Source organism: Melanaphis sacchari, unplaced genomic scaffold (assembly GCF_002803265.2).
Source record: "Melanaphis sacchari strain LSU unplaced genomic scaffold, SCAv2.0 Contig53_pilon_pilon, whole genome shotgun sequence".
NCBI classification, from domain to species: domain Eukaryota; kingdom Metazoa; phylum Arthropoda; class Insecta; order Hemiptera; family Aphididae; genus Melanaphis; species Melanaphis sacchari.
In genome coordinates this window covers 1927579-1951020 of record NW_020271371.1, presented here as the reverse complement: position 1 = coordinate 1951020, position 23442 = coordinate 1927579, and the positions used below count along the sequence as shown (strand labels likewise).

Genomic DNA, 23442 nt, shown 5'->3' with positions numbered 1-23442 from the left:
TCGTCTGCGCGCGTCACCTACAATATTGCAATAACTTAACGGTTGTCTTATTCGGGAAACGATATAATTCAGAGCTAGCGCTAAGAAAATTTTAGAACTGCCCAACATTTTAATATTTTTGTACATGCAGATTAACTAAATTTGCCGTTCGCTAAATTCGTTTAACAACCACTATTTACTATAAAATGACTACACATGTAAATTCTTTATTCAAAACTTTATTCATTACATTATTACAATTAATAATAATAACAAATTAAAACATTTTTTTTTTTTTAACAATATTTAAACATTGTGACAGTTATGTATTTAATATTTATCACAGATATCTTATACTATATAGAAATCAGCTGTGGTATTTATTACCCGTTATAACTTTTAGTTTTTACCAAGTATGTGATTCATATACTATATTATACTATATTGTTCTGTGTTATTGGTAATTATGGTCGGAGTTTAAATATTGAATGGTCACATTATTATCAGTACTGTATTGCTCGAATTGCTTCGTGTTATCATATAAATTATACAATCTTCTACATGTATATGATAATAAATGTTATGGAATGGATTCATGATTGATAACATTTGTGGTGATAAAACCAAACAAAAAATATTAAATAAAATACATATTATAATTAAATTAAACAATATTACATAATATGCCAATAATACAGAAAATTCACGATTTTTGGTAATGACCAAATTGGCTTTTAGAATTGCCCATTTTAATTTAGAACTACCCATATTGGTTAGAACTACCCATTAGCGCAAGCTCTGATATAATTCACTGTCTTCCAAAAAGTGGTGGATATCCCAGTGCCACGAAAGTAATATTTTATCATAATATAATATCTCGAATGCCGCACAAAGGTCGGTGATCGTTGGGTCCTCCTAATCACAGACGACCATGAACCTGGCAGCGTCGTCGCCGAAATTGCTGCTCTTACAGTTTTTGCTGTTACTGGCTACGCGAGGAGCTCTATGTTGGCCGTGGCCGTCATTGGGTGGTCCATCCAGAGCCGTCGGCAGAGGTACGTATACAACCTGTAGGGATAAATTGAGCGATTATGAATTATTGATTTTGATACTTAAAGTGGGCAATTTGAGCACGATTATAAAGGAAGTTAGTATATATGTACATCATACGATTCCAGAACATGTTATTTGTATAATGAATGACATCCTCAAAAATAATTAGAATTTATACATTTGGTTCTACCATATATACAGTCAGAAGTTTGGTTTCCTGAACGGAATAAGATAACATAATAGAAAATACGTAATTAATGAATACACACGATATAATTATTATTATACGATAAAATTTCCATAGTTTAAAACAAAATATTTTGAAAAACAAAAACAGGGTACTTAACTAAAATATAAAATAATATATAATAATAGTATAGATTTACACTCACCTCAATGATAAAAGACTCATATAATTATAAACTCATATTGTATAGAAACTTTTTGGATATTTATACATCATACATTATTCAAACAATTTTATATGGAACATAACATTCCGGTTAACGTGCAATATTTGTATGTAGATTTTTTAATTCATTGGCTAGTTAATATTTTGATTCGGTGTTGTTTTTTATTTTTATATTTTATAAACGCGAACACTGACTGCTTTTAACCGACAACTATTTTTGAGTATGCATAATGTAAATTGGCAGTACAGTGACATAATTAATAGTTATTTTTATAAAAAACGTTGATATGGGATATGAAATACATTACTTAAAAGGCGTCGAAAAGCTTTACGGTGTAGTGACTTAAAAGATGGTTGGTAATGTATTTCGTAAATTTATTTATTATTATGTCTACTATTTACAATGCGTGTATTAAATTTGACCGGAATTTTACGTAAAAAGTGGAACATGGTTCTAGTTAAACAGGTCACATCTATGCGCCGTCACCACCGCTAGTGTTCCACATATTATTACTATCATTATTATTAAATAGAGAGCGACCTCAGCCATGACCGTCGTCGTTGTCCATTCGGCAGTGATCAAAACGAAACCGGCTACTATATAGGTAATGTTTTACAGTTAACGGTGTGCGCAAGGCCGCTCGTATAGCAGTTGGTCAAGTTCAATAGCTACGTTTTCCCTCTGGCGAACGAAATTATTAACTAGTTTATTAACTTATCGCTTAGCACAGTCTTACAGATTAATGTATTATAATATAAGCATAATAATATTTCTTTATAACCATAATATTATGTATATGTTTCCACATCAATGTTTTAAACTTAAATCTTAAATAATAAATTGTACATTCTAGTTGACACAACATTTTTTTGTTATATTATATGTGTATAGAGTTCGACTGTGCTAAATATTCACTTAAACGTGCTACAGGCTAAATAATTTTTAATTCATTGTTTATGATTTCTTAGGACTTTGATATAAATAAATCATAACATTTTTTTGAACGTTGTTTAAGAAATTGAAAATGAAAAATAGAAAACATTAAATTTATAAAACTTATTTGGTACCAACTCATAAAAAAAATGTTTGAAGTAGACGAGATGTACAATCATAACTGTTTTAAGTGTGTTGAAATTTCATTCAAATTGTTCGATGGTGTAAAAAGTATAACACGATAAATTATGCAATTTATATATGTTCATAATTATTTAAGTGGCATAGTGGCATGGTATATTTCAATTAGTTTTGTAAAAGATTTGTTAGCAAGGGGAAATAGCATGCACCGTATTAATTTAATCCAAATTTCATTGTGATCATGACTACACGCTTATAGATATAGAATGACTGAATATTTATCGATCACCTAAATAAAGGACTGTTTAATATCTTAGTGCTAATGAGTAAAAAGAACTTGGGCCTTAATATTAATGAAAATTCCTAGAGTATTAAAAAAAACTTGTTCGATTTTAAACTGTTTTAATATCTAATAATACAAGATAGTTGTGTGCATATATTTAAGGTAAAAAAAAAAAAAAATGTTATGACATTAATTTTGATTAAAACTTCATAAAGTATTTAATTTAAGTGAAAAATAAAAATATTAATAATAATAATAGTTCAAATTTAAAATTATATTTATTGTAGTATAAAAATAAGGTAATTTAAAACGAGTTTATTACATTATTTTTGAATATATTTTTCGAAGTGCACATTGTACAGTTACTCTAGAGCAATCACCCTATATTTATGTAAAAATTTTAAGTAGCACCAAAAATCCGTTTTTGACTGATAATAAAAATAATAATATTCATTACAACCTTGTGTGGATGTGAAACGATAGTGCTGGAAATAGGAATCATTGTCGACTTATCGTTGTTTCACGTGTCTATAAAAATTGGCCTTTAATGATAATAATATTAAATTGTATTCTATAGATAAATATGCCATCTATAAAGTATAGCTGCTGCTGTTAACAGAATCGAGTAACTAAACGAAAAAAAGGGTAGACAAAATCACTGTTTTAAAATTTAAAAATATATATCTAAATTTTTTTTTTAGAAATATATAAAATTCAATGAAAAATGTTAATGAAAGATTAAACGCTATAGCAGTTGCTTTTTTATATGTAAGTATATTTTTATTTCATATTACAAAAAAAAACTTTTATTGATATTTTTAAGTTTGATTTATGGTGTATGGATTGAAAACAAATTTCTTTGATATTAGTGATATACGTGTAGGTACAATAAACATGCCACATAATAAAACAGCGTTAAGTATTTTAATACAGATAAATATCAATGTAGCGAAGTGCGTTTTGATATGTTCTACGTTTCATATTTTCAACAAGATCTCTAAATTTCATCCTTTATCTATGATATAGCAGGATATATTTAATAAAATTTAACCTGGTTAAACTATACAATAAATCATAAATTTATATCGAATCACTTTTACTAAAATCATTTAAATTGCTTAGATTTTTAAAAATGTACGTTTTCGCCTACTTTTGAATTTAATTTTAAATGTTAAATAAAGAATACAAGAAAAAAAATAAAAAAAAATAATGAAATCTGTTATGGTCGAAAGTTTTTTTTTCGTAATAGATTTATATATCAATTTAAGTATAATATTTAAATTACATTTTTTCTAGTGAATAATTATCGTTATAAAAATAAAAGGTTATTAAAAAAATAATGAAATTTCGGTTGACCTATTATACAAAAGTTTCAAAGTCGAAATATGTTAATACTATTTTAATACAATAGTTTGATAAAATAAATTATATTTATTCAACATATTTTATTAATCATCTTGGTTCTATCGTTTTTATTTTATTTTTTTTAATTAATAACAATTAGATATAATAAATTATTAAAAACAATTAATAATAAAATGTAACCATTTAAGTAAATACAATTAGTTAGCACATCATAATCAATGTTTAGTTGTAATTTGAGAGAAAAATAAATACAAAGTTATAGAATTTAATAAGACTTCTTATAATCTTAAATTATAATAGCTTATTTAACTTGAAAATAATAATAAAACTATGATATAATATTATATGATAGTATCCATGGAAAATTATTATATTAATTATTTCCTTCTACTGCACAATAATTATAAATGATTTTATTTTCTAACAATATTATATTATTATCCTAGGCGCTTAGCTGTGTTATTCATCAGCAAAACATGTTTCAATTAAAATTAATTATTGAAATTTACAGAACTATTATTGAATTATTTCAATAGTGTTAAACATACTTTTGAATTTAGATTGTTCAATAACGACAATAACAATAACTTAAACACTTAATATTTTTAATATACGTACCATATCTGTATACTGTATACTGACGTAGCGTTACGTTGTTTCTGTTCGTTGGGAGCATTGATTTTACTGCCGATGATAAATGTCTAGCGTTTAAATTATAATTTTTAATAATAAATATGAGTTTTGAAATATCATAGCCATTACACTCATAATAATTTATCATTTCTTGCTATGCAGGGATAATATATCCAAACAAGATATACTAACCGTTTCACGTAAGCGATGTAATGCGCGTTTTCGTTTTACCGAATCATAATTCAAATACAGTAATAATTTTATACCCTCAGAGTTGAATTTCTTTCATTTTTCGCTATCTGTCTTTATTTGCGTTTAATGATTCATTTAATGCTTTGTCTAAAAACCCTCTATTGTGTCAATGTTAAAAAATGACCTATTAAATTGCTTAATTCGGGACGTCCATTAATATAATAGAATTGATTACTCGACTAACTCGATTTAATTAAACATTACAAATTTTCTTAAGTCTTTTATAACCATTCAAGTGGTAGAAAATTTTATTTCAATATTTGATCGCACTATAATTGCAGAAGTCTATGAAAAACTGTTATTAATAGTATTATCTCTAATAACCAAATTATGAAATTCAATATAAATAATTTGTAATGTGAGATATACTATGTATTACCTACTCTCACTCATTTCACGTTTGTCTCTGAGTTTAGAAGTCGTATTGATTCAATTACATTTGCTTCTAAGCTGTAGTTGTGTATGTTAATAATTAACAATAAAATATCAATAAAATTTAAAATCATATTAATAAAACATATTATTTAATTATATTTTGTTTATAGACAACAAAACAAAAAATCATTCTGATAGATGAAATAATATTTGTAACTTCCAACACAGTGATATTGCTATAAAACATATTACGGATTAAAGTTTATCAAATGCACATACTTTTATATATTGAGCGAAATATGTTACCATTCATTAAAATCATAATCAAGATCGATTAATCGTGTATCTGTATACGATTTTCATTAAGCATTAAATTGTATACGAAATTTAAAAAATATATTATCTGTTAGAAGTAACCCTTTAGGTGTAGTATGAATATTTTACTAACTTATCACACCCAACAAAAAAAAAATAACTGATTTGAATTTTAGTTGATTATATTAGTAGTCTTTAAACATTTTTGTTATGAGGCTTAAAAATATAATGTATATTGTTTTTCTGTGAAGATGACGGGTGCTCAATCGTAGGCACGTTGCAAAATCTTATTTCTATCAATCTATGAACAAGTAATATTTCACTGTCACAGTCGTAACCAAATTACACGCTAATAAAATTGTATTTATTTGATTAGTTTTTTACGTATCTTTTCACTAAACAAATAATGTGATAATACTATGTTTTCTAAAATTTTAAACGTATATAATCAATACTGTGTGTTTTTAGATGTATTAAATATAATTTTTTGTTTGAGTATTGTTATTTTTATTTAGTGGAAAATTATTTAAACTGCGTAATAGTTAGGTATATATTGTTATAAAATTATGTATAATGTAAACAAAAATTAATGATTTAAGACTAATTTAGGCTTAATAATTATTATATAATATGAATAATAAATTTTTAAAGTTCCTAATTTAGATTTTAGAGTTCAATATATTTCCAATTTCGAGTATTTATAGTAGGTATGAATAATAATTAACCATGCACCTAATAATATAAATAATTTCGCTACTCTCATAACTAGTCCACATATATATATACTCGTATATTTGCTATGTTTATTTTATAATAGATTCTTCTTATTATTTAATTTAACTGTTTACACATTTTTATAAATGTAGAAATTCCGGTTATCTTTTAACTGTAACAAAGTTGGTTTATACATTATATTATTATAGTATTAAAATGTATAGTATATAATTTCACACAAAGACATACTCAGTGTAAGTGTAATAATTACGTTAATAATATTTTATTGCTCTGTGAAGCCTATTAATATCATCACTTTTTTTGTATAGATTTCTAAATAACCAAATATTATAATTAAGTATATGCAATTATTTTATATTAGAAATATTATGCTAATTAAGTAATATTAGATCTACGGTAGCAAAGGAAACGGCGAGGGTCCCTCTTAACGGTAATACGATAACATTCCTCAGATATTTCAAAAATTAAATTAATAAAATTCAAATATAATAAACGTAAATAAAAAAAATATCATAGGATAATCGAATGACGTCGATTGTTTACTGTTTTGTGTTTAAATAAGTGTACTATAATATCATTAAATTATTATGAATGGTCAACCAAAGATCAATCATTAGGGTAAAAGTGTTCTACGAGTGATGTTTACATTATTAAAAATCTTAGTGAAAAAGTTTAGAGTACTAAAAAAAGGATCTTCAATAAGTCATTATTTATATTAAGTTTGCACTATGAACTTTGTATAATGCAGAAAGAGTAAAAAATAAATGTGTTTAATTCATGCATTTATACTATAAATGTATATATTGTATTACACCTTATAAATCTACAGTAATAACAATATTATTATTGGATTTGTGGTTATTATAAAACACAATCACAATATTATATTATTATAGATTTTGCTAGAACGCAAACGAGAAGCATATATGAATAGAATTTTCAAAATTCATAATTGCATGGAAAAAAATTAACATAATAATATATAATTTGACGTTAGTAGGTGTCTCCATAATATCTTCAGATACAAAAAAATGATCAGATACGGATAAGCCCGACGTCAAGTCATATAATACCATATTATATAGTGTATACGTGCACGTTATATTTATAGTGGCATAATACATTTTTCAACAGTATGTGTATTCATATATATAATATATAACGATATTTGTTCAGATTTAGTGGTGTGCCGGAGGAGTTTGTGACACATAGCGATTGCCTTTGACTTTTTTAAGAGACGGGTGGTTATAATGTAGCGTTTCTATTGTAATAAAGCTAATATATATCATAAAATAATATACAAGTTAGTCTATTTATATGTTCCCACTCATTATTTAATACTTAAAAATTTTAGATTATTTAATTTAATTTTAAAATCAAATTTTCAAAGAAAAAATATCATTAACATTTTTTTTTAGTTATAATTTTGCTGGTTTTAGTTTTTTAAATAAAAACATACATTTTTAGTTTTCTATTCCGAAGCCAAATATTTTTTTGTAGTATTTCAATACACCAAAATTCTAATCAAAAATAATATATTCACATACTTTTCAATATGCTCAAGCTAGTATAATTTTAGATTCTGAATGAATCTTAATACTGGATGTGGTTTCTAAAATAAAATCGGATCTAGTTTGAATTCTGGAAGGTTAAAATTAAAATAATGGCAGCGCTTTTCAAAAAATCAGAAAGAATTAAATTATCATTATGTTTTTCGGATATTTACAATGATATATATTAAATGTATTATTGAATTTCAATTCAATACATTTATTGCAATAATTAACTCAATCACGAGGTACAATATTCTATGTATATACTATAATACTCGTTTAAAAGTAATAAAGTATAAATTATATTTTTATTTTTTTCCCCCAACGAAGTATCTCCTCATTCTGTCATTTCAATGACTATTTAATATATGTTATCAATTAAACTTATAGTTCATTTTTTTTGTAACAGATTGCTGAGTAAAGAATTATACTAAATACATATATACTCGTGTAATTAAACTAATACATCTTTAAACATAAAATATGGATGTACAGCGAAGGATAGGGAACATGCAGTCCATTTCCTAATAGCTAACCGGAAATAATAGGCCTACAGACACAATTTACCCTAAACAAATATTTGTTCAGAATTTCAAACATGACCAGAATAAATCATGTATTGATGTACTATATAATCAAAGAGAAAACATTTAATCATATTGGCTGTTATTTTTTAATTTAAAAAAAAAATATTCCAAAATAAATTAAATTTACATGTATCTTCAATTTTAATATGTTCTTTATAACAATAAAGTTATTCTGATATCTTCTACTGCCGAATTTACCATGTAAATTTTTATGTACGATTGTGTAGTGACTAATGAGTTAGGTATTGCATTTCAAAGATCAACAACTGTAATTTTTATTGCGGACACGACTATCGATTATTACGTATCTAAAACGCAATTATTGTCATGGCCAATGTTTATTTCTATTGTGTCGAAATATGTGTATAAAAATATAAATAGAAAAATAAATGGAAAGTCATACAATTGTTTTAGATACTCACCCGCACGATGGTCGAAAAAAAATTGGAAGTGATGTGAAATATATCTGACGAGCAAGGCGGGAGGCTGTTATTATTTCTATCAATATTACAACGATCGATCGACGATGGCTTACTATGTTCAAAACGAGTAGTGTACTTATAGGGTATAATATAATGTTTAATCAATATGTTGAGGATAATACATCACGTTCGCAGCTCAAAATTAAAGACATTAGCATGTTTCTTTTTGTTGGCTTTTTAGATTTATCGTTGTAGGTAAGCTATACATTATATCAAAAATGCTTAAAAAGTACATTTATTATCTATATATTTAGATTAATTTTTAATTTTAAGGGAATATAAATTTCCATTACATATTTGAATATTTAATGATAAATACAACTTTTAGTATTAATTTTATTTACAACTTCGTAAATGAAAGAATAAAACCATTGTTTTAAGGTACCTACTAATATGTTATGGCATAAATTCACGAAAAAACTATTTTATATAATATGTATTGAATTTAATTTTGTATTAAATTATTAAATTATAAATTGTCTATAGGTGTAATGAGTAGAAATACAGTTAAAATGTATCCACAAATATAAAAAAATAATTCTTTATAATTTTTAATGTAAAAATAAAATAATACTAATCGTAAGTGTACGCAGATTTAGTAAGTTTGTAAAGTATTAACATTGTCCTATAAATTATGATAGTAACTTGACGGGGAGGAAGGAGATTAGGACAATAACCGGCTTTTGTATTGAAAAGCATAGTTGCGGACACAACAATATTACCAACAACACTTAGCTGTATACACACTATACGTGTATACGCGTACCAGCTACGGTACCGATCTGATATAAACAAGTTGTCTGTAAGAAAGATCTTTTGTTGGTAAGAGCTGGTTTGGTATACCCGTCATGTTGTAATATACTCTGGAGAGTCTAAAAGAAAAATTGAGTTATTATCACGCAAAAAGCCCGTCGCCAAATATTAATAATAAGTAATAACCATCTATCACGTTGTCAGTCTATGGGCAATTAGCTTTATAAATTTGCTTGTGGGACGGCTGTTAAGTTTTCACGATACATACATAAAACACAGACTTGTTCAATAGTCGTACTTCGTAAAGCAAATTTTTCTCCGTCCATGTAAGGTTGTATTATGATATACACGATTGTTAGTTTATTAAAATTATTAATCTCTATTAATATTATTATTAAAATAATATTAAAAGTTCACTATTACATTTGATTGGTTTGCAGGTGTGATTGTTTAAAGTAGGTAGTTTATTTTTAAATACGAGTCAAATTAATATTTTCTCTCTATATTTACTAATTTTAAACTTTGAGAATTAAATATGGTGTTAATTATTAATTAACTTATAACTTCGCATTCGGTATAATTTAGCTTGGTAATTTCTGTTTATTGATTTTATTGACTAACCTACATTTGAATTAATATATTGTGCTATCTATAGTTAGACTTTTTATGTGGTTCGAAGTATGCGTGCATTACCATGAATTATAGAATTAAAAAAATAAAAATGCAAAGAACGCTTAACGCACTCGATATGAAAACATTTAAAAACGCGCCTCGTTTAAATTAATGATGATGAATGGATGGAAAATGGTAAATTTTTCAACGACTAAAATATTTAGCACGGACACTTAATATAATTAATATGGCGACGACCTTTTTATTATACATTACTTGTTAGTATAATTTTTTAAATGTAAGTCCTTTTCTCGGGTTTTAATTTTTGAAAAAATCGAATTTTTGAGAGTTTTTTTCTTATCCAAATATATACATATTATACAAAATATTACATATGCATAAATGTATGTCAAATGGTTATTGTTCTGATTATTATTTTTATTGCGTTAGAATGTTTTCGATAAATTATCGTTTAAAATATTTAAGGTATCATTCGCAACTACTAAAAAAATTATATATATTGTGGTGGTTGTTATTATTATTTTTTGTGCTTTAAAATCGTTCCTCGAAGTATTCATCTTACCAGTGACGATAAATATTCAATGGGAGAATGTTTTAAAAAGCAATGAAGTATTCATTTTTCTTGTTACATAAAAATATATATTATTATATTAAATTTTCGTAGTAAAGTCTATAGAGACATTTCATGGTAAAATGTAATTAAATTTATTGATCAGACAAAGTCGTAATAAACATGCTAACAAATTTGTTGATATTATATCACATAATATATTATTTTATTTTTGCATTTTCACATGGTAGGCATTATATGTTTGAATGGCTTCGTAATTCTGACTCATCCATTAATTAATTTATTTCATGAAAGCTATGACTAGATTTATGTACCTAAAAAATAATAAGTATAAAAATGCACACGAACACACATAACAAGAAAATAAATAGAAGACAGACCTGTAATTAGAAATTTATGGTGTGAAATAATACTAAAAATAAAAAAAAACAAATGAGGTATTCAACTTAATTTTAAGGAAAGATTTCAATCTTAAAAGTCAAAACTATGTAAATTATTTAGGTATTGATTAATTATTATATTATAGTCATAAATAATTCTAAGAAAACGAATTGGAAGTTGCCCATTTATGTAAATTACTCTGTTTCACTTTGAACTGATTAAATGCATGCTTTAGAATTCAAACCAAATTTTTCATACCATGATATTTTATTATAGCTTATTTATATATTTATTATATTTGATAAATGTGTGGAATTTTCATTTTACGGGTATACAACAATAAAACTCACGTTTCTAGTATGTGAACAAAATAAAGTGGATAAGGATTTATTTTTTATAATTGTTAAAACATTGAAGTCGAATATAATAAAACGTTTTATATAAGGTATGTATTGAGATAATACATTTTTATAATACATTAAACAGTGATTTAAAAAAAAAAAAACAACTAGGCATAATGAATGTTAGTATATTGTCATTAAAAATAAGAAGAAAACTAAAAATTACAGAAAGATAATTTTAACATATTCCGATGTCTAGAATATTATCACACCCCACATGGTTGTCAGAAAACTGATTTTATTTTTTCGAAGGTGACAGCATTATAATAATATATTGAAGAAGTAATACCAGATAATAATGATAGAAAAAAAAAAAACAACTCGTGTAAATTACATTAACGTAAACACGCGTGAATACGCGTTGATCGATAGGCGACAAATTACACGTTTTGACAAGCTATTATATTTATATAATATAGTATATACATGAAGTTTTAATACCGTTCGTAGTTCATCATAATAATATAATGTGGTCGTCCCGGGGATACATATATAATATAAAAAGCACGTATGGTATTGTATTGTGACACAGACGATCACTGGAAATTCTCGTCGAAATGATCAGAGAGGAAAAATCTACACTTCCGTATGATTTCCGTATTCCGTCCTTGTCGTAATATATTATTGAAATATATTACAGAGGTCGCGGTGGCGTTTAAAACTATGATAGTTAGATTCCGGTCCTGGCACAAATATTTCATCTATCGTTTGCAACGATGTTAGCAGAAAGTGTACGAAATAAAATATCGTTTTTTAAGCGTATCTAAACATTCTAATACACTCATATGTAGTATATTGAAATAACACTAGTCATGTAGTTAATACGATCTAAATGTACCATAATACCACATTATAATGCAAACAATTTAACCTTTGCCTTAACCTGGTAATTTTCAAATTAAAATCTATTCTATCATCTAATAATCAATACATACAGATAAAATTTTCGTAGGACCGGTTTAAAAGTGATTCAAATTATTTATTTATTTTTTTAATTTATCACATTAACAATTTATTATCACCAGCTAGTTAATCACCCCAGTTAAACACAAAATATTTCTCTAAATTAAAATCTTACCATTTTTACTGTCAATGATCACATAAAGCACATAACAAATAACTTTTTTTTTGTAATTTTTTTTTCTCATATATTATGGTCGTTGAAGATGTGTGGAGTGAAAAGGCCACCTATTGGTGGTATTTCGTTTCAACAAATAACTTAACAATAAATCTTAAAACCATATAAGCTATTCACTATATCAATGTCTGATAAACCATACAATTAACCTTCTCGCATATACTTTTATAAAACTCTATGATAGGTAGGTAATTTTAGAAAATAGTAAAAAAATTAATAATTTAGTGTTAATATATACGTATAGTATTATGTTATTAAAAAAATGAATAATGATAATAATAATGCTTAAAGAGGCGTGACTAATAGAAGTTTTACCAAAATCATTCTTTGTCCTTTGTATATTAGACAAGATTATTACTACTCATCATAAAAATAGCATATGTTTATAATAATAATAGGTTATAATATATAACGTTTAATTTAAGAAACTGCTGTGGTTTTGGGGGTGACATCGCGACAGTTGATTATCGTCGTAGAATGTGTGTCGGAGTAATGACCGCTCCTAACTCGCGTGGTATAATTTGTAGTGTTATAAATTAATAACCACAGGTACATCTTTTTCGTACAAAACACGTACAGACAATAATAACGTTTTATTGTATTTAATATTATATTATTATAATGACACACGACATTTTTCTATCCAGAAAGGTATTCGTTTTGAGGAAAGAAAAAAAAATGGCAAAAACAGAATTCCGAAAAACGCGTCTCTATAGTTATCGTAATATAAATAGTATGTGGCACTAAGTATCCACATCAAACGTCACGTAATCTAATTATATCGTCAAATTGCCATGTGAAGAAATCGTTCGTTTATCATAATAATGATAATATTATAATAAAATATATACAGTATATGTTATAGTGATCGAAACATTGGTCTGCTGTTGCCACCATGTTGTTTCTCCCACACAAAGATTTTGGGCGTGCGCTCGGATTTTATTTTGCATTCATGCACATAATATAATATGATATGATATATATATATTATATGATAAGTACTCGTGATTAATCATGTTTTGGAATTTGTTGTTGGCAGTGTTGAATTTTTTCCCGGTGCCAGTAACTGAAGAGTGCCTATCCGACGATTCGCGAAGAACGGGTAAAGTTTATTTTATAATCACAATGTCGTTATCGTCGTATTGTTATAAGCGTTATAACATTGTTACGGACTATATGAGTGACTTTTTTCTTAAATTAAAATTATTGTTATGTAATTATAGGCCTGTGTTTGAACACGTATGAGTGCAGAATACAAAACGGAGAGTCTCACGGAGCTTGCGCTTTGGGTTTCGGAGTTTGTTGCGTATGTAAGTATTATGTACACATATTTTATAATAAATTATATGCCTATTATTATGCACAATATTATTATAATAATATCATATTTTTACGCTGTTACGCAAAGTCATTTTTTTTTTTTTTTTTTTTTTTTTTTTTGTGGCGTGTAGTTAAAACTTTAATTAAAGCCCTATTTTATTTTTTGTTCTTGTCGAGTTATTCTTATGTCTATCACCGGTATAAAAGGTCAGTTTTTTATGGATTAGGATAGTTTATGTACGGTGTTTTCCCCTTATTCCATAGTGGTTTATCTTAAAGAAAGTGTCATCACGAATAATGGTGAATGTGTTATGAATACCATCATTTATCGTGATATTGAATTAACACAATATTACATGCGTTATGCCCAGTAAATATCTTTATATATAATTGAAATTATAACATTTAAAGATTATTATTAATATTATCTTAAGATTTACGTGTATATATATTACATTTAAATGTATTATACTTGATTGTTCTTTAGTCAGTGCCTATACGAGTCTACAAATGATAATATTGATGATATTCTTTTAACAAAAAATAAATATTTATATAGATTATTCTTGACGAAATAATACGTCAAATAAGTAACACCTAATAAATAAAATATAAATGCATATCTAGTTTATCAAAAATAAATAAAATGATACAGAAAATAGGAACTGTCATATTTTACACATTATCCCAAATAAAAGCACACCCATTGTATTCGCTATGCTCTGAAACTGAACTGTCATTCATCACCGTGATATATTATGTTGATTGTTCTAATAATATGAATTTGATATATGATATCATAACTATGTATCATGCTTGGTTTGCCGTAGTCACGTCGTCCTGCAACGCAGAGGTAGCCAACAACGTTACGTACTTCGTCAATCCAAATTTTCCAGGCTTGTTGAACGACGTGGGTGAATGCTCATTGCGTGTTAAAAAGATATCCAAAGATATAAGCCAGATACGCTTGGACTTCGTGAACTTTAATCTAGTGAGTCGCTTAACGACCATGGTCTTTAGACCCACCCTGTTTCGTTCGAAACTATTACACCTATAGTATAATATATAATAATTGATGATTTGATAATTCCGATTGTTGTCCTTATAATAAGTATTATTCGATTACAGGCACAGCCAAACAGGAAAACGGGAGTGTGCGAGACGGATACATTCGTTGTTACCGGTGGAGCGTCCAATGACCTGAGGATTTGTGGTCTCAACAGTGGTCAACACGGTAAGTGATATGGTTCACAGTGAAAGACTCTTAACGTGTCAAAAATTTGGGCTTACCATTTATACGCCTTTATAATAGCATGTTCACGGGCGTTCAAAGTATTATATTTGCGCATATTTCGTAGTTTTTCGCGTTATAATATTATATCTATCACGTATTACACTACAAAGTGATGTGGTTTAAGTCAAAACGTTGTGATGCGTATTCCGTGAATCATATACCCGTATGCATGAGCAAATTTTAACGGTTTTTTTGGAAACGCATACAGTATGGTTTGTTGGTTAGAGCCATTAGGATGCTTTGGCGTAAATAATATAATGAACGTAAGTTCGCTTGCGTTATACCGGAACTATGAGTCGTAATAATCACGTGTGAATATCATACTCTCGGTCTGCCAGTATGCGATGCGTGCGAGCTTGAGGGAAAATAGTTAATGTGAGAGGAGAGAGTATGCCACGGTAGATAGGCGAGGAGTTGTACAAACTGCTAAATTTAATTTTATGTGTAATACATATAGTGCTAGGATCTCATTATAATAATAGAAATATTTTAAGACAATAATTTAGGACTACTTATGTTCATAATTGCCACAGTAAATAATATAAATACGAGTATTCTGAAATGTCGTTCATTTTTTTGCACAAAATTGATTTTTGGTAGCTCCTGTTCTTCCTTCAGGTTTTTACTGTGAATTTTCTGTTTATTTATGCATAGTGGTATCCAGATTTATACAAACATTTTAAACATTTTATTATTTTATTGTCCGAAACGGACTAATACAATCATTTAATTATTGTGATTTGACAGTATACTACGATATGGACGATGCGAAAGACTATATCACAATCAACATTAGACTGACCAAAGGTAACTACAACCGGATGTGGGAAATTAAAGTGAGTGTAATATATACTTTCATTACAGAAAATCGTCGTCGTTATAATTAATCGTCGTCCGAACAACGTTAATTGTCGTGACGTTACGTGTATATACTGAATGAACTATACGTTACTTTTATAATATAGATTACCCAGATCGAGTTCGCTCAGCGTGCACCAGCCGGCTGCCTTCAGTATTTTCACGAAATCGCCGGCACAGTACAGACGATGAACTTTGCGGTCAATGGTCGACATTTGGCTGACCAAGACTACGTAATTTGCATACGCCAAGAACACGGTAGGTACCTATGTAATTAGTGGCATTGTATTGGTATCGTTTGAACTGCAAACCTTAGCATTTTTATTTAGATTACGATATAAGTAGTTCATAAACACAAATAAATCTAACTTTATGATTTTGATCAATATTTTTAAGCTAAATTATGTAAGTTACATATAAAAATATAGCTTATTATTGCCTCAATAGCTATTAATTTGTACTACTTAAAATATTTAATACAAACAAGATACTCGTATAATAATTAATACCTAGTTTTAATATATTTTTAATTTACTCAATTAACTAATGATTCACTAAGATTAAAAAATAATAATAATTTTTATTTTTTATTCTTGAGTTATCCTTTCAAAGTTTTTAGATTAAATTTTTTTCAGTCCTATTATATTTTTATAAACTGGGTTTTAATAATTTTAACTTATTTACTCTGATGTCGACATACCCCTTTCTCTACTAATACCACTGACTTCTGAAGATTACACAATAATAATAATTACCTATTATATTTTTATCGATGAACCGTATAACTATCTAACTAGTTTTGACGTTACAGGTATGTGTTCGATCGCTTACGAGCCGTGCGACGAGAATTCGTTTAAAATCGGACCACCGATATTTTCCGGTGAGTTGAACGGGGGTTAATATATTATATATTAAATGATTGTATTCTGATGATCGAAAATGCTTATTATTTTTATCATTGGCGTATAGACACAGGGATCGAGGGTTCGGGAGACGAAGGTGGCGGTGATCCAAGCGGGAGTCAAGTGGTGTCCATGGATGTGTTTCGGGAGTGCACTGATCGTGTTATGATGCCCTGTGATTCCGAAGAATTCTTAACGGTTGGTCTCTTTATAACGTGTTATAATTTAAATATTTAAATTAGATTATTTGTTTTTAAACACATGTATTTTTTTATATTATTTATTTTACATTAATCAGCCTCAAGGGGGACCCGGGATATGCGATCTGCTCCACTGCGGGAATAATTTCTGCACAGACAAGGAAACGCCGTGCCGCATCGAGAGTGAGTATATAATATTACTCAATTATAGTAAATTATAGAGAACGATGTTTGTGGCATGTACGAGTAATATATTATACGAGGTGATATTTATAACGTAAGACATCATCATATAATTTCTCTTCATTGAATCTCGTGTGAAATACTCTTAAATTATTTGAAGCAATTTTCGTGTTGCTTATTTTTAAGCAACAGACAGTAATTTATGTTCTATATTATCAAGCTCAAACATAATAATAATTTTAATAGTTACAGGTATAAACTTGATTCATTAGAAATATAAAATATATTTTACGTGCGAAATTTTGACAAATAGTGTTAAGAAAATATTTACTCTGTTTATTATAGTATAATCATACATACCTACTCGTTGTAATGGCTAAATTATAGTAAATGACCGTTATTGTTAACTTTATTTTTACATTTTTCATAGGTAGCACCACCCCATTCGTGATGCGAGTGCAATTTGGACCAGGTAATAGGGAAGAAAATCCCGAAGACAACTTGGGAATGTGCATCAGATACGAACAACAGCAGTGTTCGTCGTAAATTTGTTTTTGTTTTGTTTCGCACTTCGCGTACAACAACACAAGGTGTTGCCGACCGTGTGACAAGATGATAATGATGAACACATTTGGCGACAACGTGTGTGCCTTACCGAAGTCAATTCCACCAAAGATTACACTTCAAGCTTAATACTGATACTTACTATTGTATTGTTACTTTGTATTATTAAATAAATATTATACTCTTTTGTACGTTCTGTAATATTATTGAATACTATACAACATAGTGGATTAGGGATAAACGTGTGTAAATGTGTGTGTGTGTGTATTTCTATTTTGAATTTGTTAAAAATGATACTAAAAAAAAAGTACACAACCAGAGTTTGAACGACAATGATGTAATAAAACTTTATAAAGAAATAACATAAAAACAACCTTAAAAATCACAACCAGGGAACGTAAAATGAATGTCAAAACATAATAATATAATCATAACTTATACAATTAACATAAAGAAAATAAATAATAAAAAAAAAGTATTCATAGACAGAAACAGAATTTAACTTTAAAACATAATAATTTGATTATAAATAGATGATATAATTATCGTATAATAACATGTTTATGTTTAATGATAATAATAAATTTAGTTCTAAACGAGTATAAAATGTTTTAAATACAATATTTAAGTGTAACGTTTAATACATATAATATAATTTTTTCATAAACATTTTAAGAACGACATTATTTATATAATATATAAATGAGAATATGAATTTGTATTGTTTATCGAAGCAAATTATTATTTTGTCTAATTATTTTTGGTGCATTCAAAAAATGATCGTAGATAATACTGCTACGCATAAATATAATCTACATGAGTAATTATTATATACATAAAAAAATTCAATAAATTATATAAGTATAATATATGTATATATATAAATAATCGTCAATGTTTTTTTTTTTGTTTTTTTTTTCTCGAATAATATAATAATAATAATGTGTTGTAATTTAGTTGTTGAATAATGAATAGAAACAAAATAATTCTGTGCAACACATTTTATATAATATAATATAGTCTATTATTTATTTTATGTTTTATTATTATTTTTTAAAAGTGAGCAAATTTTTCTCTGTAAAACCGTACAAATCCCACAATATAAGGGTATTTTTAATCAAAAAAAAAAAAATCTATTTTTATTATTATTGGTTCGTTTAGCTGTTTTGTATTCAGCAACACGCATAATAATAATATTATATATTGTACATATTATAATATTTTTAATAGGTACATACGTATATTGTAATATTCACTTGGGTATAAAGGTTACATAATCGCCGATAATGGCCAATATGTATAGGTCCGTTTCAACTATAATCAAACACATTTTCCATGAATATTTAGCTATCTAATATCACAATATATAAATACATGTACGAGGTGAATTTTTGTAACGCAAGACACTGAAAATTAGGTTATATTATATTAATTTCTAGGTATTTGTTAAGCTATATTTTTTTTTTATGTTCTTGTTTATTTTTATTTCATATCTTGAAGAAGAATATAATTCTTCTGTCAGAGAATACATTTTTAATATTTATACATATAAAATTATAAATAGGCTATACATGGACCAACAGTTTATTGTTAATACAGTTTAGATACTAATTTATAAACGAGTGCATGATTAGTAAGAGATAACTATTACATTTAAAAAAAAAGTATAAAAACTAAACGAAACTATATAATAAACAATAATATGTATGTAGGTATATAGCGTAAAGGTAAGATAAAAAATTTAATTTTTTGCATGATTTTAATTTCAAACATATTAATACTATAAATGACATGGCTACTTATAACTATTTATGTATAATTAATATTGTGACGACGTTTTATGAGTGTCTCGCGTCAAAAAAAAAAAATACCCCGTAATCCGTATGTATTATAATATTATATACAGCCAAATGACCATGGTTTTTATGATAAACGACGATTTGTTAATCTCGATAATATAAATGAATTTTAACGATAAGACTAAACCTTTAACAAAAATGAAATATTGCGTAAAAAAAAATATATTTACACCATATGTTGCTCGATGCGAATACAATAGCAACGAGAAGTTGTATTATAATATTATTACTCTAACGATGACAATGAGAGGGGGCGCAAATACAATATTAAACTAATTAGTGACTGCTGCCCGTGTAGTTTAGGTTACCTAACCTTCAAACGTTGTGGATCTTTGGTCGGAACTTAATGCATACACATTACTTGGTCGTGTTTTGGTCGTTTTTTTGTGTGTGCGTGCAGTTTTAGTATTTAAAGACAAATTTGTACATCATTATAGGATTGGAGTCTCTCTAAAGTTAATAATAATAATTATAACAATAATATTATAAATAAATATACCTACTGCCGTTGTATAGTAATAAATAATAATAATACTCGGAATACAAATTATATTATATAATACAATACATCGTAACGAGAGTGTATATTGTTTTCTTGCGAAAAAACAACGAAACTTAATAATAAACGATTTTGATCCTTGATTTCCACTCATATTTTAGAATAAACGTTCCACTACCATGGCAATTCGCCGTAGCCATTCACGTCTTTGTGGCCGACTGTTTCCTCGGACCACTGACGCCGCCAACACCAGTGGACATCACTGGTTCAGCTTTAACTCCAACACCATTCGGGTTCAATGTCATCGCGACGCCAACTGCATTCGGAAGATGATGAAAAAAACAAAAAACAAACAAAATATTGATCAATAACACTGTGTTGCTTTGTATAGATACATTCGTTGGGTGTACGTTTATAAATCGCACATATTATTGACATAAATACGGTTGGTTGATTTGAAGTTCAGATGTTGTAGCTATATAAAATTAATAAAAGCATTTAAAAATTAAGCAAAAATCCTACACAAAATGAATTAAAGCACTTTTTTGGGCAAAGCATGGCACAGTGAACGCATTACTCGCCAACGGCACTGGTGTTAAGCTAGCGGTTCCGTTATTAGTTCTCAGATGGTCGACCACCTGGGAATTTCAGCAACACACATGCCATGTTCTACCTGACTATAATCGTCGAGATAAAAATAGTATCTAGCTAAAATATCGCCTAAAATAAAAAAGCACTTAAAAATAATCAAAAATGCACTTTAAACCTAAGAAGTACTAAAAATTCTATAAATAAACAATATAAATATATTTTTAAAAGTGTATGAAAACACATAATTATTATTTTTCGTTTTATGCTTTTATTCTTTTGATTTCATGTATTATATTACTGTGTTAAAACAGCTTAAATAACTATTACAGCTAATAGTTGCTTGTTAAAAATCATGAATTACTTTAATTCTAAAAAAAAAATATTCTCACTTAATTTTGTGAGTTTGAATATAGAAAAATTAAATAAATATATAAGTACATTTTAATGGATAAGTAAAATAGTGTAATAAAAAATTGAAAACCATTTTATAACATAACACAATCCATTATAGTTTTATATTGTATAATCAACACATAAAAATAATTATTATCAAATGGTTATATTGAAATATATAATATTTATATAAATGTTAACACATGTCTTTCAATCAATTGTTGTTGAAAAAATATTTTTATTATTGTAAGTTTAAATATATTTTTTAGGTATTTTGAATTTTGTATACTAAAGTAAAATATTTGCCTGAAAATAATCTAAAATATCATATTAAAAATAAAAGATTAAATTTAAAAATAAAAATAAAAATTACAATAATTTCAAAAATTTTAAATATTATTACTACGATAAAAAATAGCAAAATTTATTAAAAATACATTACACTAGTTATATGATTTAACAACGGTTTACGGTAGAAGAAAAGTGTATAATATACTGTATATTACTACATCAACTATAGTTATGTATCTAATGTTATTGCATTGATGTTCATTGGTATTACGGTGTTAAAAAAAAAAGAAAATATAATTATATTATTGACTGCAATTTATTATTAAAGTAAATGCGTATACACGTGACCTGCGTTTATTTCATCCGACCGCAAAGTCTACATAATATTAAACCAACATGATAATATTTGCCCGGTATTATATATGCTATATACTTATTATAATACAACATACCCTACAGTATTAGGTTGTCGACAGTATGCGTATACAATATTATATACCCGGTTAGGTACATACCTCTCCTTTAATATACAGCGAGCGCTGACAAGACGTTTGAACGATGAAATTATTTTATAATGGAATTTATTAATAATATAATGCAATCGACTGTGAGTAGTATGAATTTAATTTTACATTGTTCGAAAATTACGATTTCATTTACGCGCGTATTTCATAGATAATTTTAAATGGACCGTAACGGAGGCAATCGGATTATGTTTGAGTCCAACGTCTAATGATTATACATTTTGAATACTAGTTATAAAATGTATACATATTATATTATTAATTTGTTGTTATTATTGAAATACTGTTATTGTTTTGTTATTGTTACCTGTTACATTCGAGGTAAATCTGACTAGTGGCTATACAGTGCGAAACTATTATAAAGATAATTTGATTGTTATATATAAATACAAGAAGCCAGTTTGGTAGACCATCAGATTCGATTTTATCGAATATTATAGTTTATTTTTTAATAAGAAAAAAATGGAGTTACAACCTGGAGTATTAACCCGAAGAACGAATGGGTATTAAAATAAAAAAAATAAAAAATAGTAACTTTTAGTTTTGAATATATTCATTATCATCAGGTTACATCTAAAACGTATAAAAAAACATGAAATAGGAATTTTATGCATTATAATTGAAATTACAATATTAAAATCAAATCCTATTAAAAATTTAAATATCAGGAACACAATTATTGTAAGTGATCTTTAATATTTGATTGGTTTGTTTTAATAATATGTAATAATATTGGTATAGATTTTACGTATAATTATTATTCATTAATTATTAAAATGCTTCTGATCTTAAAATCGATTTATATGTTTGAATATAATTTTTCTTTATTTGATTATGTTTATGATATTCTTCAAGTATTACACTAATGTATGAGTTAAAATATTTAATGTTCTGAGATCATAAACTGTGTCGAAATAATGTATACTATGGTTGTTGTGGAGTTGGTATGTGTTGAGACCAATTTGATTTTAGTTCTGATTTTTTTTTT

At 26.8% G+C, this 23442-nt stretch overlaps 2 protein-coding genes across 6 annotated transcripts in view; one reads left to right on the top strand and one right to left on the bottom strand.

Annotated features, from left to right (window-relative positions):
* Positions 1–281: 281 nt before the first annotated feature.
* On the top strand, positions 282–18488 carry LOC112599568. Of its 2 annotated transcripts, none has more exons than XM_025346507.1 (12): positions 282–392; positions 738–1034; positions 14016–14078; positions 14200–14286; positions 15127–15287; positions 15425–15530; positions 16338–16426; positions 16556–16706; positions 17260–17328; positions 17418–17548; positions 17649–17733; positions 18164–18488. In XM_025346507.1, exons 2-12 carry the CDS (start codon positions 911–913, stop codon positions 18277–18279), a joined length of 1182 nt encoding a protein of 393 aa, XP_025202292.1. In that variant the 5' UTR covers positions 282–392; positions 738–910; the 3' UTR covers positions 18280–18488. The 2 variants fall into 2 exon arrangements, with proteins under 2 accessions (XP_025202292.1, XP_025202291.1); XM_025346506.1 differs by having other exon boundaries at positions 718–1034.
* Positions 18489–20054: 1566 nt separating this feature from the next.
* Positions 20055–23442, bottom strand: part of LOC112599609 (potassium voltage-gated channel protein Shaw) — a 127608-nt gene continuing 124220 nt past the window's right edge. For all 4 annotated transcript variants that reach the window (XM_025346578.1, XM_025346581.1, XM_025346579.1 and 1 more), the window contains one exon: positions 20055–20971. In XM_025346578.1, the coding sequence (XP_025202363.1) occupies positions 20856–20971 (116 nt within the window). In that variant the 3' untranslated portion in view covers positions 20055–20855. The remainder of the gene's footprint in view (positions 20972–23442) is intronic.